This window comes from Marmota flaviventris, chromosome 3 (assembly GCF_047511675.1).
Source record: "Marmota flaviventris isolate mMarFla1 chromosome 3, mMarFla1.hap1, whole genome shotgun sequence".
Lineage (NCBI taxonomy): Eukaryota > Metazoa > Chordata > Mammalia > Rodentia > Sciuridae > Marmota > Marmota flaviventris.
In genome coordinates this window covers 8,029,811-8,049,543 of record NC_092500.1, presented here as the reverse complement: position 1 = coordinate 8,049,543, position 19,733 = coordinate 8,029,811, and the positions used below count along the sequence as shown (strand labels likewise).

At 36.4% G+C, this 19,733-nt stretch overlaps 3 protein-coding genes across 6 annotated transcripts in view; 1 reads left to right on the top strand and 2 right to left on the bottom strand.

Annotated features, from left to right (window-relative positions):
- Window positions 1–19,181, bottom strand: part of St13 (ST13 Hsp70 interacting protein) — a 51,925-nt gene extending 32,744 nt beyond the window's left edge. The window contains exons 1-2 of one of the 3 annotated variants that reach the window (XM_071609457.1): window positions 18,933–19,181; window positions 13,154–13,249 (exon numbers count right to left, since the gene is read on the bottom strand). In XM_071609457.1, the coding sequence (XP_071465558.1) occupies window positions 13,154–13,249; window positions 18,933–19,033 (197 nt within the window). In that variant the 5' untranslated portion in view covers window positions 19,034–19,181. The remainder of the gene's footprint in view (window positions 1–13,153; window positions 13,250–18,932) is intronic. The other 2 variants (XM_071609454.1, XM_071609456.1) reach the window with 2 other exon arrangements.
- Window positions 1–19,733, top strand: part of Xpnpep3 (X-prolyl aminopeptidase 3) — an 82,282-nt gene that overhangs the window by 355 nt on the left and 62,194 nt on the right. For both annotated transcript variants that reach the window (XM_071609453.1, XM_027927264.3), the window contains exon 2: window positions 11,930–12,046. In XM_071609453.1, coding sequence (XP_071465554.1) covers window positions 11,930–12,046 — 117 coding nt within the window. The remainder of the gene's footprint in view (window positions 1–11,929; window positions 12,047–19,733) is intronic.
- Dnajb7 (DnaJ heat shock protein family (Hsp40) member B7) lies at window positions 3,204–5,919 on the bottom strand. Its single transcript, XM_071609458.1, is given in 2 exon segments — window positions 3,204–4,989; window positions 4,991–5,919. Coding segments are annotated over 2 exon segments (930 nt in total). The 5' UTR covers window positions 5,864–5,919; the 3' UTR covers window positions 3,204–4,932.

The following is a 19,733-nucleotide window of genomic DNA, read 5'->3' as shown; positions in this document are numbered from 1 at the left end:
CCTGGCTCTGCGGATCCTTCTCCTGCGGGTGCCTCCGCGGATTTCTTCTTTGTCGGCTGCTCCTGGAAAGGGTGGGCCCCCAGTTCTCTCTACCATTGAGGTATTCTGGGAAGCTTAAATGACTGCAGAGAGAAAAGTGTGTGCCATCCCCCGGAGGGACTGTCTTCAAAGTTACTCGGACTCAGAAGTTTTGTCAGTTATCATCACACTCGCTTAGGTGACAAAGTCTTTCACATCAAGTCGTTCTTGTTTCTGTTAGGTCAACCAAAAATCCTGTTTTAAAAGAGTTGATTCCAGAGCTGGCTCCGGAATATACAAGAAATATGTTTGGTAACAAATCTTTTGAGCAGTTTCTCTCAGATTTCCAAAGATATTTGGAAATGCTGCAGGGGTTTGTAATTTTTGTTTGTCATGTCTGAAAATTTTGTTTGTAATGACAAGATGAAGGAGCCCAGGAACAAGGGGAACCATGTTTTGTCGGTTGTCCTCTATCGCGAAACATTAATCTGATGGACAAAGTTTAAAAGTGAAAACTGAATCATCTATTTTGCGGACAAATCTGCCATCGGATCATATTTCAGTTTGGGGGACCAGTATGGGAACCAGATATGATATGATACTGGATATCAAAGCTATGTTTTGGCATTTATGATGTTATATTTGGACTCATTGAAAATGGAATGTAATATTACCAACTTACCTCTTTCCTATAAAAACCAAATCACCATCCAGTGCACAGAATTACTCTTCAGTTCTAATAGTAAAGCTTTATGCAGAAAGCTGGTGGGAAGAGGTGAAAAGATAGATTGTACGATTGATCAATCTTAATCATAGAAACCAGTCTTATGATTGAGCTGGAACCATCCTTTGCTTGTGACCTTTGGTTTTCTTGAAGCTTTGTAAAACCCAGTTGATCGAGGTAGGACTAGATACTACATTATACATACCAAGATCTTTACAAAATTAATTCATTATCCTTCAGTTTACTTCCATAGAATAAGCAAGTTTTTAACTCGATAAATGAATGATCTTGAATCTTCTTAAGTCCGAGAAGGAACTTAAAACACAGGATGATGGTTCACAAGTCAGGGATTTTACATCAAGCACCTTGTATAGTATTGTATCTAGTCCTTTTTGTTATAGCACCAGTATATCTAGGTAATTTTGGAACTTTTTATTCATCAAGTGAGCCACGAAGAATGCATTTTAATGCAATAAGTAACTTTTTTCCTTGGGATGTAGGGGATTGAATCCAGGGCTTCACACATGCCAGGCAAGCACTCTACCAGCTGAGCTACTTCCCCAGTCCCTCATTAACTTTTTAAATTAGTCATTGTGGATGGATTGCCACTTCCCTAGATTGCTCAGTCTGGTCAAAGGGAGATAGACAAACAATAAATGACACTGTAGTTGAGTGTGATAATAGTCTTGACCAACGCTACAGATAACACTATAGCTAAGTGTGATAATAGAGTCTTGAATCCAGTGACAAGGAAAATAGTCATGAATTGTAAATACTATGTTACCCTGGAATTTTGTTACATTTTAGAGTTTGAAAATTCCATGCCTGAGGTACTCATCAGTAAACCTTTGAGTATCTGTAGTTGTTCTTCCTTAGAAAGGCTTTGGGTGCAGAAAGTTGAATACTGTAGGAGACTTGCTTATCTGTGAAAGTCATGCATTCATACCTGGCATGGTAGCTCACACCTGTAATCCCAGTTAGTCAAGAGGCTGAGGCAAAAGGAGCATGAGTTCAAAACCAGTCTCAGCAACTTAGTGAGGCCCTAAGCAACTTAGTCCAATCCCCAATACTCTAAAAAAGAAAGTCATGCAAACCTAAATTGAATTTATTGTATTTTTCACTTGTGTATGTGCGCGCGCACATGCGTGCCTGTGCATGTGTGCACGCGGGGGATTGAACCCAGGTCCTCATGCCTGCCAAACACTAGCTCTACCACTGAACTACACCTCCAATCCCAGATAGTAAACCTAATAGAGATTTCATTAGATGAACTATGTTATTAGCACCATCCAGTCATCTGAGGACAATAAAACACTAGTGATGCATAAATTTGTTGTATTTTAAAAGATTAAAGCATTCAAAATATATCATTTTAAGTCTGACATGAGAAAAGGAAATACTGAGAATATTAAAGACAGTATTTTTAAAAACCTATTTGCAGATAACTCATTCAGCAAACATTGCGCACCAAACAATGAGCACTGAATGTAAAAGTGGCTGCTTTCATGGGAGGCAGATTAGGCAAATAATTGTAATACAGTTACAATGCAGGAAATTCTTTTCAGTGCTTACTGAATTTAAGCATCTTAAATGTAGCGTATCCAAACCTTGCACTCTTATCTCAGTGAATACAACTCCCTTCTTGCTATGTTGTGCTAAAAACCTTGTCATCCTCTTTCTGTCATATCCCAAAATTGTCAGCATATTCTGTTTAACCCTACCTATTGAATATCCCACATTTTTATAATTCTTTGCCACTGCGCTGGACCAAACCACTATATTTTCTTATGGCAATAGTGTGGTTACCATGCTTACTTTGAGTCTGTTTTCAACCAAAGCGGCCAGAAGGGTCCTATTTAAATATATCACGTTTTGTCACTCTTTTTCTCAAATCCTCCAGGGGGAGCTTCCTATCCTGTGTATGATAGGCAATGTGCATACTGTGATCTAGCGGTTCACGCATAATCTGACTTCCTTTCAACCCTTCTGCCTTTCTAACTTCATCTATTTGCTGTCTTAATTTGCCACATTCGTCTCCTCTAATGCATTTTATGCAGCTGCCTTAGGGATGTGGCACTTGCTATTGCCTGGAATTTACTTTTACCAGATACCCTAGTCAGTATCCTTGGCATGTTGAATCTAACCACTTTCCCTGGCTACTTTAGCTAAAATTACAATCTGTATATCCCAAAATTTTTTTAGACCTAAAAAAAGTTCTGATTTGGATGCAATGGCATATGCTGATATTCCCAAATATTTGGGAGGTTGAGACAGGAGGATCCTTTGAGGGGCATGGACAACATACGAAGACCCTGTCTCAAAAAAAAGCCCTGTGGAGGAGGGGGGGGACGGACGTTGGGTACCAAGGATTGAACCCAGGGGTGCTTTAAAACTGAGCTACATTCCCAGCCTTTTTTGTTTCTTATTTTGAAACAGGGTCTCACTAGGTTTTTGAGGGCTCCACAAGGTTATTAAGCCTGGCTTTGAACTTGTGATCCTCCTGCCTCAGCCTTCCAAGTCACTGGGATTACAGGTGTGCACCACTGTACCCAGCCAGATTGTTTTTTAATATTTATTTTTTATCTCTAGTTTGTAACTGTTACAGCTAAGATTTTTGTTGTTTTGTTCACTGTTATACCCCAAGAACCTATATAACGCTGCCTGACAAATAGCAGGTACTCAAAAAGTGCTAATGAAAAAAAAATTGAGAGACAATATATTTTGAAAGTGAAATCATTACAGGAAGCTACAAATAGTGAATAGTGTTGAATCAAAGTTAACACATTTTAAAAAGAAATAAATATATGCAGATATTTACTTCAGACTACTTGCTTGATACCCAATGTTATTTGTAGCTCATCTGTTTTCTCCCAACATGACCCTAAATTTAAAAGGACATAGGTAGTATTTTAGAATAATGAGTTTGTTGATCCTGTGTACAAACTTCAGATGAAAATAGAAGTGAATGAATGATAGGTTGCCACATATGATATAGCCAGATTCCTCTGAAAAATCTGGATAATACTAGCTTTTTTAAAAAATTGTGGCCTAGCTTACTGCTAGGATTACATGCCTGTAATCCCAGTGGTTTAAGAGGCTAAGGCAGGCAGATCACAAGTTCAAGCCAGCTTCAGCAACTTAGTGAGACCCTGTCTCAAACTTTCAAAAATGGAATGGGGATGTTGCTCAATGGTTGACCACCCCTGGGTTCAGTCCCCCATAGCAAAAGAAAAAAATAATTATGGTAAAATACATGTTATGTAAGATTTACTGTATTAACCATTTTAAAATATCCAGTTTAATGATATTAGTATATTCACATTGTTGTGAAACATCTTCAAAATGTTTTCATATGGCAAATCTGAAGCTCCATGACCATAAACTCCTCTTTTTCCCCTTCTTCCCAGTCCCTAGTAACCAGTGTCCTACTTTCTGAATTGTACTACTTTAGATATGTTATCTAAGTGAATCATACAGTATTTGTCTTTGAGTGACTGGCTTATTTCACTTACCATAATGTCCTGAAAACTCACCCATGTTGTAGCATATGATACATTCTTTCTAAGGCTGAATAATGTTTGTGTGTACACACCATGTTTTATACGTTCATCTGTTGGTAGATATTTGGGTTACTTCCTCCTCTTGGTTGTTTTGAATACTACAGCTGTGAACATGTTTGTACAAATATAAGTCTATTTCAACCCAAAAGAAAAAAAATTTATACTTTAATTTGTAGTATCTTTAAGTCATGTATAAAATGCTATGCCTCCACTGGGAAAAAGTCATTTCATGATAAAAGTATATAGGCTGAACCTGTGTATCTTAATACATTTGTCCACTAATGCTATACATATTTCAAAAGTTTGTATAGTGGTTTTAGTCAGATAAAAGGAATGAAGTAGGTCATAAACTCTAGTCGGGACAAATTCTGTATGTAAATAGCTCAAAAATAAAAAATAAATATTTTCAGTTTTCCAAAGTTTTAACATCCCCATGTTACCATAAGATCATGTTTTTCTGACATACCTAATCCAAGCTATAGACCAATGCTCGTAAACCTAATTAAAAGGTCAAAAACATAACCTTGGATAGTATTAAACAAATGTTATCTATAAAACTCTGTAATTAACCAAAACACACAAAAGAGTCATGTTCAAATGTTATATGAACATAATGTGTCTAAAGTCAGTTTAGAGATTCCTTTTGGTTGACTTCTTTTTCTGCACTTCTTTGTGCTTCTTTTTTTTTCCTCTTACCATCTTCTTTGAATCCTGCTGAGAAAATAGAGGGATCCCAGTTGCTGGTAATGAAAGGTATACCTTGCTCATCATTGTCCACAAAAGTATATTGAGGTACATATTTGGGGCTATAGAAATTAGGTGAGTAATTGTTAAATGAATGTCTTCTGCAGCTGCATTCTGCTGCAAAGCTGTCTTCATCTGCCACACCATTTACAAAGAAGGATTTCAACTCATCATCTTGTATATCTTCTATTCCTTGATAATCCTCAATAATTTTCTTCATATTAATGTTTCTGCCATTAATCTTGCCTGAAGTTGTAAAAGATATATAGTTGCACATCCCACTATCATCAAATGCCAGGGAAGAGAATGAAGGAAGGCCCTCATGCCCCAGTGAATTATATGATGTATATCCTGTATCATAGAAAGAAAATCTCTCCAAAGTTGGATGTTCACTGGTGGTAGAGAAAAAGGATCCTGCACTTCCTCTGCTCTCATAGAAACTTCTCGGACTATTTAAAAGATCCTCAAGTGAGTCTTCAAAGAAGTGAAATGAAAATGGGTCCCTTTCCCTAAAAATTTCTTTAAAGACATCGTCTGGCTTACGGAATATGAAGCTATGCTCGTATTCATCCTCGAAATGACTTCCACCTCCACCATTTAATCCTTCCTTGCCATATTTATCATAAATGTCCCGTTTTTCATCATTTGATAATACCTCATATGCCTCAGCTACTTCTTTGAATTTTTTCTCTGCTTCTTCTTTATTTTCCGGATTTTTATCAGGGTGCCATTTAAGTGCCACTTTATGATAAGCTTTTTTAATGTCCTCAGGTGAAGCATATCGCTGTACTCCTAGAACTTCATAGTAATCCACCATCTTTTAACAGCACACTGGATAGTGAGCACTGTCTTTTCCTCGAAGCTCAGGCTCTGTTGGTGGTAGAGGCAGTGACTGCAAATAGGCGCATTTTTACATTAAAGGAAATACTACTACCATGAGCCACTGCTAGGAGACATTAGAAGTCTGATTATGTGGCAAACAGAGTTATAAGTTTATGTCAGAGAGGGCTGCATTATGGTGTCATTCCAGGTTAGAAGTAGGGACTGGAACTTCCAAATGGAACTAGACCAGAGACACGCCAGAACATCCTGAATCTTCTACACTGTTTTTACTGTATTCACCCCCCCCCCCCAAGGTCCCAAACAATGCCTCATAAACTAAAAGGACCTTTTGCTAGTGGCCACAGCATTATGTAATATGACCTCCAGATTACTGAGCCTTAGTTTCTGTTTGCTCCATGTTTTGGTTTAGAAAGAAATCACTTAATGAACTATGTGAAAAAAGATTTTAAGTAGTTGACACATTTATTTTAATTTGTAACAATATAATAAAGGCAGTGATAGAAGAAGTACTGGCTGATAAACAATTGAATAAGAAACATCTGTCCCAGACTAGGATGTCAGGGAAGGCTTCCTGGAGAAAGTGGCTTAATATGCCAGATTTTTGCATGCCAATGGTGAGTCATTTGAGATGGTATCTTTACCCACTTAAATTTACTATGGTGGCACACGTCTGTGATCCCAGTGACCTGGGAGGCTGAGGCAGGAGAATCAGAAGTTCAGAGCCAGCCTCAGCGACTTAGGGGAGGTCAGAAGCAATTTAGTGAGATCCTGTCTCAAAAAGGGCTGGGAATGTGACTCACTAGTTAAGTCCCCTGGGTTCAATCCCTGTTGTCAAAAAAAGTTTAATACTATTCAATATGTAGTTAAAGATTTTGGAAATTGAACCCAGAGCCTCACACCTGCTAGGCAAGGGCTCTATCACTGAGCTACATCCCCAGCCCAGACTTATTTTTAAATGGATCAGTGGCTGCTATGTAGAGAATAAATGGCAATTGGGAAACTGAATTAGAAAGCCCAGTTATTTAACCAAAGTTGATTTTCTTTGAGGATAATTTAAATTATCAACAAACTACAACTGAATTTAAAAAAAAAAATATTCTATTCCTTGCTCATTTTTTTTTTCTTTTTTTTTTATTGGTTGTTCAAAACATAAAGCTCTTGACATATCATATTTCATACATTAGATTCACCTTGCTCATTTTATTGTCCTAGAAAATTCTCCATAGCAATCTGTTTTTCCTTCTCTATTTTTGTCTTTTTTAATTTCCGTTACATTTAAAACCAGTTCAGTTAAACAATTCTCTAATGAAATATAGAAATGTAGTATATTTCTAGACAGTCTTTCTAAGCTGTTTGCCGGGTCTGAGTATTTTTTGCTTTACATTTATTTTGGTTTTTACATGCTAGTTGTCAAGAGGCATTGTGAAATGTTTAAAACCCAAGTAATTGGAATTCTCTCCAGTATATGTGCTTACATGTATTTATGTGTAACATATGCATGATTATATTTGCCTACCTTTGAAAACAATAACAATATTGAGCATCATTTGAGCACCCTCTTATCATACTGATCCAAATAATTTACATACAGTTTCTCATTTAGCTGACATAGCATTTCGGCAAAATAAACATTTTTGTGCCCATAAGCCAAGATTCTGAGGGATAAAGTAATTTGCCTAAAGCTACATAATTGATTAATGAAAATGTTTAAACTTTCTGAACATAATTTCCAAATGCTGATGTTTCCACTCTACTGCTTTTCTTTTCTTTTTCTTTTTGGTACCAAGGGTTGAACATAGGGGTGCTCTACTACTGAGCCATATCCTCAGCCCTTTTTTAATTTTTTGAGACAGGTTCTCCCTAAGTTGCTTAGGGCCTCACTAAATTGCTGAGGCTGGCTTTGAACTTGCAATCCTCTTGCCTCAGCCTCCCAGATTGCTGGCATATACCACCACACCCAGCTTCTACTACATTTCTTGGACCAAGACTTAAGAGTTTAGGTTTTAGACATCCACAAACATAAATTGAGAACCACTGGTAAGGAGAAAAGTTAGGAAATTGAAAATTCTACCTGATGTAGTGACAGATACCTATAATACCAGCATCTTGAAAGGCTGAGATAGGAGGATCAAAAGTTTGAGGTTTTTGTTTGTTTGCTTATTTTAGTTGTAGATGGACACGATGACCTTTATTTATTTATTTATTGGTGCTGGGGATTGAACCTTTATTTTATTTTTAATATTTTTTTATTAGTTGTAGTTGGACACAATACCTTTATTTATTTTTATGTGGTGCTGAGGATCAAACCCAGGGCCTCACATGTGCTAGGCGAGCACTCTACTGCTGAGCCACAACCCCAGCCCCAAAAGTTTGAGATTTTTAAAACATAAAGTGCCCCTGGATTCAATCCACAGTAATCCTCCCCATCCTAAATAGAAAGAAAATGGAAAATTCTGCTCTTATGAATACTTAGCTGAGCGCTGTGGTATACACCTGTAATCCCAGCAGTTTGGGAGGCTGAGGCAGGAGGATTAGGAGTTAAAAGCCAGCCTCAGCAAAAGTGAGATGCTAAGCAACTTGGTGAAACCCTGACTGTAAATAAAATACAAAATAGGGTTGGGAATGTGTCTCAATGCCCGGTACCCAAAAACTCATATTTTGAGAAAACTAGTTTTAGTAGAGTGTAAAAATGTAAGGAGAAAAGTTAGGAAATTGAAAAATTAAAACAGGACTTGCTGCTTTAGTCATCCCCCTTGGCTGGGGCCCTCTCCACTCCCAGCTGTTGTGCCATATTCTCTGATTCGGTCCCAGAAATCTTCTCAAAATTGTTTTCTTGGAATCTGTGCTTTCTTACATTCTTGGCACACTCCAATCTGGTTTCCATCTATACTCTGCTAAAAATGTGCTTGTCAGTTTCTCCAGGGAATTTCATGTTACAGAGTCCAGTGGTTGTCCTTTTGGCTTTCTCATATTCTGAAGCACTTGCCACAGTTTGATTCCTTCCTCCTTTTTAAAAATACCTTTGTTTCTTTAGCTTCCTAAATACCATAGTCTTCTAATTTTCTTATTTTCTTCTGTGCTTTTCACACTTAAAATTTTATAGTTCCAGCCTTTACTCAGTCTCTCTAAGTGGTATCTAATCCCAGGGCTTAGATATCACCTATGTGCTTCTAATACCTTCATTTAATTATTATCTAGCCTGTCACTCTTCCTTCTGAAATACTTTCTATTTGACTTTTCTATTGTGATATCCAATAAGTACCTAAAGTCTTTCCTGTTTCATTTAATGGTACACTATTCACCCACTGTTCAGGCCACAAATCTAGGAATTATCCTCTTCTGTCTTTACTCTCTGCATCTAATCAGAAGACTGATTGGCTTTTTGTGTGTGTTTTGGGGAGGGGGGTGCTGGGGATTGAACCCAGGGCCTTGGTGCATGTGAGGCAAGCACTCTACCAACTGAGCTATATCTCCAGTCCCTGATAGGCTTTTTTTTTTTTTTTTTTAGTATTTATTTTTTTAGTTGTAGTTGGACACGATACCTATATTTTATTTGTTTATTTCATGTGGTGCTGAGGATTGAACCCAGGGCCTCACACGTGCTAGGTGAGCACTCTACCACTGAGCTACAACTCCAGCTCCCCTGATAGGCTTTTTAACCTTCAAAATATATGTATTGCAAATCCAGTCATGGAAAAACAAAGTCGAATAATAAGTGCCTTTCAAAAATTTAGAGTAGACTAGCAAACTAGGAATTATGTGCAAAGTGTCAGGCATATATAAACATCGCAGGACAACATCTGCATCTGTAGCAGTAGGACTGGGAATGTAAGAGAAGGCTTCCTACCTAAATGATGTTTAATCTGAACTTTTAGAAGTTGTATAGTCAAAAAAAAGCAGGCAAAATTCATTTTAGACCAAGACAACTATATTTTTGAAGGCAAATGCTGTTATGATACAAAATGATTTGCTGGGCATCTTCATGTAGCCTAGTGTGACTTCAGTAATGTTTTTGAGAATTAGTCTGGTCTAGTATCCAGACTGTGAAAGATGCTAAGTTAAGGATTTTGAAGCTTTTTCTGAAAGGTAGAAAATTTTAAGCTTATACAGTTAGTAGAGGCTATACTGTTAAAAAGCTCACTCTGTTATAGAGTTCAAAGACAGCTCCTAGAATTTACATATGACTTGCCTGGCCAAACCTTTAGAAAGTTTGAGGCAAAGAACTACAGACAAGTGCTCTTCTGCTAAGCTATAACCCCAGCCTGAAGCAAAGGACTGGAAAGATCATTTTGGAAATAGCATGACCTACAGAGGATGAATTGAAGAGGCAAGACCAAGACAGGCAGATTAGTGAGGAGACTGTTTCCTCAATCCAGGCACCATTTTCTTTTATCATCCAACAAGTTATTATTTTTCTCAACAATCTTCAATAAATTTAATCTGGGTGAACATTTAAGACTTCTAACTCTCTCCCAAATACATACAACATCATTCATACTTCATAACTCCTACAGAAATCTTTCACTTGATCCATACTTAATCATGTTCTGCCTATGTACTGATTTTATGCTCCAAGGATATTGTTCAGTACTGATTGCGTTGTTGAGATTAAAACAGAAGATCTCCTGAACTGTTGCACAGAGGGAAGAGTGCAAAGATTATAAACTCTGTAAACCTGGATTTGAATGTTAGCTCCCCAGTACTGTGTGACCTTGTTCAAATTACTTCTTCATCAGATTCCTCTTTTATAAAATAATGATGATAATGTCTACTTCATGTGGAATTTAAAAATCTAATTCCTTAATTTACCATACAATACCTTTAAAGGCCTGGGCCTACCTTCCTAATCTTTTCATCTCCCTCCAGCAGCCCTCACCTTCTGGTAGAGTAGGGTGCTGTTGCCCTGGTGCATTCTTACATGTCTCTTTCCCTCCTCCTGCCCTTTCACATTCAAGCACATGTGCACAGAAATAGGCATTATCTATTTCTGCAGAAATACCTTTTGTATGTTTTCCTGTGTTCCTCAGAGTACCACATGCCTTTTGTCTTTGCACCCAACTCTAGGCATTATGATAGTTTTGTGTTCTCAAAAACCTAACATATGGCCATGTGGGGTGGTACACACCTGTAATCCCAGCAATTGAGGAGCCTGAGGCAGGATTGCAAGTTCTAGACTAGCCTATGAGATTTAGTGAAACCCTGTCTCAAAAAATGGGCTGGGGATGTGGCTCAGTGGTTAAGTGCCTCTGGGTTCAGTCTCCAGAACCCACCCAAGGGGGAAAAAAAAACTTGCATTTGAATCTACTTCTACATTTACCATGCAGTATTATAGTGCTGTTTCTTCTCACCTTGTCTCACGTCTACTTCTAGCTGAATATTCTTAGATTGTTTGAAGACCCAGGTAAATAATCTTGATTTATTATTTTTTTTTTTGTAGTGCTGGTGGTTGAACCCTTGTCATTCTTGTGTCTTCTCCAGCATATGTTCCAATCATGTGCTCAATAAACTTTTGTTCAGTTAGTGATAATAATGTTAACATTTATTATATCCTATGATTAAGCATTTTTCATATGTTATCTGGCTGTAATATTCCAAGATTAAATATGATATCACTCATACTTAGCATTCACATATTCTCAGTTAAAAAAAAAAAAAGTTAATTATCTTCTCCTAAATTTTAGGACACAGCCTCAAGCTATCTATGTGAACTCCTTCCTAACCCCTTTCTTGTTTTTTGTTTGTTCCCTTCCTTCACCTTGTTCCTACCTTTGTTTTACATACATGTATGTGTGTCTATGCATATCTGTCTCCATTATACTGTAGCAGACAATATGATGAGAGTAGAGATGACCTCATTTCTGTTTTCCTAGAGCCCATCACAGGCTCTCACAATGGGGAAGAACCATTTAAATATTGGGAGAAGGAAGGAAATGCTAACTTGCATTTCCTAATCATCCAAAATGTTGGAAATAAATGCATGAGTACCATAAAGGATGTATAGATCTGTTGTTCTATTTCATCCTCTCTATTCTTCCTTCAGGATGCATATCATGTTTACAGCGAAGATACTCTCTCCAGCCTGTGCCAGAGAGGAGAATTCCAAATCGATATTTAGGCCAGCCTAGCCCCTTCACACATCCACACCTCCTCAGACCAGGTAAGGCCTTTTAACTGTAACAAGCTGTCTCTTCATTTAGGTGCTTTCTCTAGAATATTGATTAAGATTTTTTGCAGTGATAAAAGTATTCTAGATCTGTGCTGTTCTGTGAAATATCTGGTAGGCAAATATACATTGGTAATATTGCTAGGATGACTGAGAAACTAGTTTTTATTTTATTTTTAACTAATTTAAACTTAAATAGCTACATGCAATTACTGATACTGTATCAACAGTCACTCCATAACAGTAAATACAGTAAACCTCATAATTCAAAATAACTAGTGAAAAATATTATTTCAGGATGTTTTTATTTTCATATTGTTAGTCCTAGGGAACAACCGGGACACTTCACCATTGAGCTCCATTCCCACCCTTTTTATTTTTTGTTTTGACACAGGGTTTCACTAAGTTGCCAAGACTGACCTTGAACTTTGAATCCTCCTACCCCAGCCTCCTAAGTCAAAGTTTTTATAACTTTGTCTGACTATTGATTATTTGTAAACTACTGTGTTAAAAGATATTTTTAAGAGCTGGGACTAAGCTTAGTGGTAAAATGTTTGTTTAGCATGTATGAGGCCTTAGGTTCAATCCCCAGAACCACACACACACACACAAAGAGACATTTTAAAAAACATCTTTCTCAAAAGTGTTAAAGTTCATTTCAAGTATTTTTATATATGTGAAAAAGATTTCCATATTTGTTTGTCATCACTTGAAGAGGCAGTCAATTTCAATTGATAAAGATGATGCAAAAAATTGATAAATTATTTCATTAATTGTTTTTCTGCTGTGAGATCCCAGTATTGCTGCTAGAAGGTGCATCATTGAGTGTTCAAAACTAAAGATGTTTTTTGTTTTCTAAAAAAGCATTTAAGGGATCAGCTGTGATGAATGAATATGAAACAAAGAGGTAGGCATATTAAAACCAAGAGAGTAACATCAAATGCTTTGTAGAAAAAGCATTTGTCAGTTTTTCAAGAAAAGTTTCTCCCACCTTGAGGAGTTAATTAAATCTGTATTTACTATGTAAGCGTATATGTTAATAACATAAGTTGCCTTTAGAAACATGTTATTCTTTCACTGTCTCCACTCAGTGAATGATACCAGTATGTCTCAGTGAGGGCTTCCTTTTGCTGATTCTTCATCAGACGGGAATTCCTGCTGGGAAATTGGCTGAGACTCAGGAAATGCAGCTCACCACTGAAACACAAGAAATCAGAGTTTTTCAAAGCTGTAAGGTAAGCTTACTAGCAGTCCGATTGGTATTTAAGTATTTCTCTACCATATCAACCTACCTGTAATCGTTTTTAAGGAAAAAAAAGTACAATTGATATTGAGATTTACCAGCTTTGAAGGGTATTGATTTCTTGTGGTAAAATAATTTTATTTGGTGAGCTGCATTTTCCAGGCCTTGAAAACATGGTAATCAAATTGTCATCATATTGGTTTCTGTGTCTAGACTGCTTTGCTATACATTATCTGAGTGTTAAGCATGTTATTGATTAATTGATTGATTGATTGATTGATATATTTTTGGTACCAGGGATTGAACTCAGGGGCACTCGACCACTGAGCCACATCCCCAGCCCTATTTTGTAGTTTATTTAGAGACAGGATCTCACTGAGTTGCTTAGTGCCTCACAGTTGCTGAGGCTGGCTTTGAACTCTCAATTCTCCTATCTCAGCCTCCCAAGCCACTGGGATCACATGCATGTGCCGCCTAATCATGTTTTTTAAATTCATGTAAATAAATATATACATGTATGTGTTCATTTACATAAATATGATTATTTTTGCTGTATGGAAAAACGGATGCCTGTCCTGATTTTACTCCTGAATGTAGGATTTTGGACATTGGGATAAATGAGAAGAGAGAGAAGTAGATGGAGTTTGTTTTGTTTTCCATGTGAATGCCCTTTTATCATCAAGGATATTCTGCTTCAGTCCTTAAATCTTTTCCAAACTATACACAAAATTTAAATGGGCTGGGGGAAGAACCTAGAATGAAACGAAAAATCTCTGGTAAGGATGCAATTTAAAGGTTGAAAAAAAGATTCATCCTCATGAATACACCTTTGTTGTTAAATATTTAAGAGTCAAGGCAGAACAACTAAACCAGAAAGTGGAAAAGAATAGAGGAGATAAGAGTTTTAAAACAGAATTATCAGTGTTTTAATTTTTAAAGGAACCATCAGGTATACAGATTTTTCAGGAAAAAATAGTATCCAAAGTATTGATCACTTGTTTTTCCTCCATATGAAGATGTAAAACTTGTGAAGTGTTTAAATGATTATGGGATGGAAAGTAAATTTTTAAGAACAATTAAAAGGCATGTGATACATTTTTGAAAATCTCTTAAACAACTAAAGTCAGTGAGGCAGTTTGGCGTATAAAATAATGTCACCTATTACTTGGTTTGCTCCAAAAGGTTTCACATTTGGCATAATTATGGTAGTACTTATAACTTTTGGAAAACATTGCTATTTCAATTATCCCATAAGTGATACGCATATTTTTTTTTATTTTCAGTGCTGGAGATTGAACCCAGGGCCTTGTGCCTGCTAGGCAAACTCTCAACCACTGATCCACATCCCCAGCTCCCAGTCCTTTTAAAATATATATATATATATTGTTTTCTTTTTTATTTTATTTTTATTTTGAGACAGGGACTTGCTAAATTGCCTAGGCTGACCTTGAATTTGCAGTCTTCTTGCCTCAGCCTTCCAAGTTGCTGGGATTACAGGCATGTATCACCAGGCCTGGCTTTTGGCTTGTATTTTGAGACAGTCTCACTTAAATTGCCCAGGATGGCCTCGAATTTATAATCCTCCTGGCTCATCCTCCCCTGGGATTACAGGTGTATATTTTGTGCCTGGCTAGACTCATATAGGAACATGTGTGTGTGGTGTGTGTAAGTAAATATAGGTATACACTCTTTGTATTTTGCTCAATTATTTCCTTAAATTCTTAGCAGTGAAATTCTTGGATTAGCTCCTCTGAATTTCTGGGAGCCATTTCCCTTCGATTTTTCTTTGCCATACCTACCCAAGATTCCTGAAGCAGTGGTGGTTTGGAAAATATTCAGCAGGATGGCATGAGAAGTAAAGGAATTCTGCTATCGCTGTGTTGCTACTGCTTTATCTGGAACTGCAATCACACTGGCTCTCCCAGGTTCCCATAGTGATTTTTTCGAAACTTGTCGTTAGAGAAGTCTGAGCATTATAGACTGTTTCTACAATGCTAAGGACTATGTATCTAGAGATTGAAAATGACTGTCAATCTCCTATCACTATCATGCCCTTTATTTTCCTCCCAGATATATATATGGTTTCATGTAGGAGGCAAGTGTCATTTTGAGATATATTATGAACTGTGAATCTTTTTATAGTATCTGTATAAGACACTCTATGTTCCCTGACATTGCCACAGGTGTAATGTTGTCATTAGCAGAGCAGCAAACATTCAGCTCAGAGAAACAGAAACTTAGCCAGAGAATGAATGAGAAGAATCTGTAAGATGACTAATGAAGCATTACTTTCAAAAACCTATGTAGCTAACATTTTTATATTACGAGGCAAAACTAATTTTTGAATATGTGGAATAGTTTAGAATGCTGGCTTTAAGAAGATTTTGCTCAGAGGGACTTGTATCACATATCTAGAAACACTTTTTACTCTCAATAATAGCAGTAATCAGATTCTTTGGGAAGTAATCAGAGTTAAACTGTACGGCAACAACTTAATCCTTTCTCCATTTATCTTTTTATCTGTCATGAAATATAATGGCAGATCTGATGCCTTTTTTTGTCAAATGTAATATAGTCATATGTCTCTTAATATCAGGGCCAGTTTTTAAGAAACACATCATTAGGCAGTTTCATTATTGTGCAAACATCATAGCGTATGCTTACACAAACTAAAACTACTGGACTTCACTGAGTGATGTAATCTTATGGGACCAGCCTCATAAATATGTAGTCCACCATTGACCAAAACATCATTGCATATTAAAATGATGAGTGCTGGAGTTAGAACTCTGGTAAAGTGCTTGCTTAACATGTCCAAGGGTCTGGGTTTGACCCTCAGGACCTCAAAAGATAAATAAATAAAATAAAATAAATATTGGTTCCAGAGTGAGTTGTAGATAAGAATTCCCAAATAATCTTTCCTGAAAGTTTCAAAATTAGCTGAGTACCAATCTTTCAATGATAGTTTAATTATAGTTCTCCCTTGAAAAGTGGGTACATTTTTTAGAAAGTGGGCTGTTAATAAGCATGGTCAGCTTAAATAATATCTAAAAGTTGAAGGACATTATTTTGGTGGTGGTGAAATTTTGATACTGTTTATAAAATATTAAAATATATGTCCAAGAATGAAAGAAATTAAAAGTGGCAGAAATCTGCATAGACCATTGAGGGAACTTGGTCAAAGGAAATATGTACTGCAGGACACTGTAGACTTGCTGCATCAGAATCTAAGGGGGGCTTACAACCTGTGTGTTTTTTCCTTTTCTTTTTTTTTCCTTTTTTTATGAGACCCAGTTTTGCTAAGTTGCGGAGCCTGGCCTCAAAGTTGTGATCCTCCTTCCTCGGCCTTCCAAGTCACTGAAATTAATAGGCGTGTGCCACCACGCCAACTACATGTGTTTTGAAGAGCTTCCTTAGTGTGCTACTCTGCACACCAATTGCCTATGGGATACTCGCCAAATACTTCTTATAGATTACATCTGATAAGCAGAGTAGTTGATGAAAAGTTTTGCAGTTTTTAAATTTAAGTTCAAGCTCTATTTTTTGTATTACTAATCACCATAAAGTCTACCTGTCTTTATGTAATTTAATATTTTTTTTCTCACCCCTGGTGTGACTATGTAATTTTGTAAATACTATATATTTGTATTGTCAATTTTATAAATACTGTATATTTGTATTATGTGTTTTCATCTTATCTTCATTGCTTGAGTTAGAAATTAATGCAGAATTAAGAACCTATGTCTTTACATATGTTTATAAATGAATAAACATACCTTTTACTTGTATGTCTGATACATGTTGACTACCTATTTCAATGTACCATAATATTGATAACTAATGTATAGAAATTCTATACACTGCCATCTAGAGCAGAAGTATAGAGAATTTCTCTGCCTTTTTTTTTTTTTTTTTTTTAATACCAGGAGAAAATAGAAAATCTTGAAAGATAATGTTTTCAGGTTGTTTAAATGCTGGTTTAGTAAGTGACCAATTTCCCTCTTTTACCTTTGTGTTTCTCATAAATACTCAGAAAAATTTGGGGGCAAAGATTAAGAAGAATCAGCTCCAGGCATGAGTCAAGAGCCTTCTAAAGAATTGAATGATAATTTAAAAATTCATGAATAGTCACTTGAGACTCACTTTTACGTGAGAAAGCCAAAGATTTTCCAGGCCTTCTACACAGATAGGAACATTGAGATGAATAGTGGTTTTCCATGAAAATTTTACTCTTGCAAAGTTCTGCCTGGCTTTGGGATTACCAAGATGATAGTCTCTCAAATATAAATTATTTTTTGGTAATAATGATAGCTAATACTTAAATAGTGCTTACTATTCTAAGCCTTTATGTAATCCTCCTGACAACTTTGTTAAGTGGATACTATTATCTCCTTTTTACAGATCAGGAAACTGGAGCACAGAGAACTTTGATATTCCCAAGTAACTCAGTATTATGCTATGGTAGGATTCTAACTGGCAAAGTCTTGACTCAAGAGTCCATACTTTTTTTTTTTTTTCAGCCCTGGGGATAGAACCCAGGGCCTCAAGCATGCTAGGCAAGCATTCCACCACTGAGGGACACAACCCCAGAGTAAACACTTTTAACTACAAAATAGTCCATAGCACCTATACTGATAATCTGGGAACTTTTTAAGTCTCTTCTCATTTTAAGAAGAAATCCATCTGAGAGAAGTCTTAGTGTAAAAAGTTATTTCAGTTTTAGAAAGGGGTATGCTTTTTTTAATAAGGTAAGTTTACATGTAGTGAATTTCACAGATCTGAAATGTATAATTCAAAGAGTTTTGACAAAAGTGTACACCAGTGTAACCTAAAACTCAGTTAAGATATAGAACATTTCCATCATACCAGAAAGTTCCCTGATGCCCCCTGCAGTCAATCCCACTTCCATCTTCAACCATTCCTCTAGTGTTTATATTGCTTCATTATTTTGCCTATTTTTTCTTTCTTTCTTTCTTTTTGATACCATGGAATAAACCCAGGGGCACTTAACCCTGAGCCACATCTCCAGCTCTTTTTATTTTTTATTTTGAGACAGGGCCTCACTAAGTTGCTGAGGCTGGATTTGAACTTTCAATCCTCCTTCCTAGCTTCCCAAATACCTGGGATTAACAGATGTACACCATTGCACCCAGCTATTTTGTATGTTCTTAATGTCCTATAAGTGAATATACAGAATCAAATAGTTGTGCCCCATGTGGCTTATTTTGTTCAACATATGCAAATAAAATCTAATTCAAATATTATAATTGGCTCATTTCAAGGCTAGGGATGTAGTTCAGCAGTGGAGCACTTGCCTGGCACCCATGAGGCACTGGGTTCGAGCCTCAGAACCACATACAAATAAATAAAATAAAAGAATCCTGTTCATGTACAGTTATTTTTAAATAAAAATAATCTGGTCATTTCATTTTTTTCAGAGAGATCTGTTTTACCTTATAAAGGAATCACGAGCTTTTTCATTCTCCTCATTCTCCTACTGTATAGTAGTAAAATCAGTTCATGAACTACTTCTTTATTTACAGTAGTAACTACCTGGTATTAAGTAGAATTCTTTTTAGAATTAGACCATATTAATTCCTAGTCTAGTTAGTTTGAGGAAATAATTAAAATACATACCTAGATTGTAGTAGAAACTTGCATCTTTCTATCCATTTTTTAGTCTTTATTTCACTTTCCTCTCTGGGTTTTCTGCTTGGCCAAGAAAATATGAAAATCATTCTTCTTGCTCTCTTGAGCGTCCCCAAGTCCTGAATGTCTTGGAAGAATTTTACTTCTTGGCTGCAGAGTCTTGGAACTGCTTATGAGACTTTGCTACTTGAAAAGTCCAGTTTTATGACATTCAGGCTTTTGACTGGTTAAATAAACTTGTTAGAAAAGCCTGCCCATCCATAATTGATTTCACATGACAAAATAATGACTTTGTTTCGTAATACTTTACAATTTGACAGAGTGCCAGAATGTCTATTCAGAAACAGCTTTATCAGAAGAAATTCAGGTCAGATTGACTATAATACTTAGTTCTGTGATCAAAGGCCACTGCAACTGCCAAGTTGACTTCTAGGGCTTAAAGTTCATTGCTTTATCATACCTTCCCCCCCCCTCCTTCAAATGAAAAGAAAAGATATCTTTATCCTGGGTAATTTTTCTGTTGCCACAGAGTTCTTTATTACTTGGAGATTTTGAAACTTGGGAAACATTTAGTTAATGATCACTCTCTGGTGTTGATAATTTGTAGACTTGGGAAAGTATAGCCAGCAGTTTCAACATTTCTCATGTAGTCGTTTGTGTGAAATTGGATTTGACAAATAAAGGAATGCTTTAAATGGTGTGAAAGATTGTTTTCCAATCCTACTTTGGTTTCAAAATAATTATTTATTTTTCAGAAGTTACTTCTTGATATCTGTTAATGTATACTCT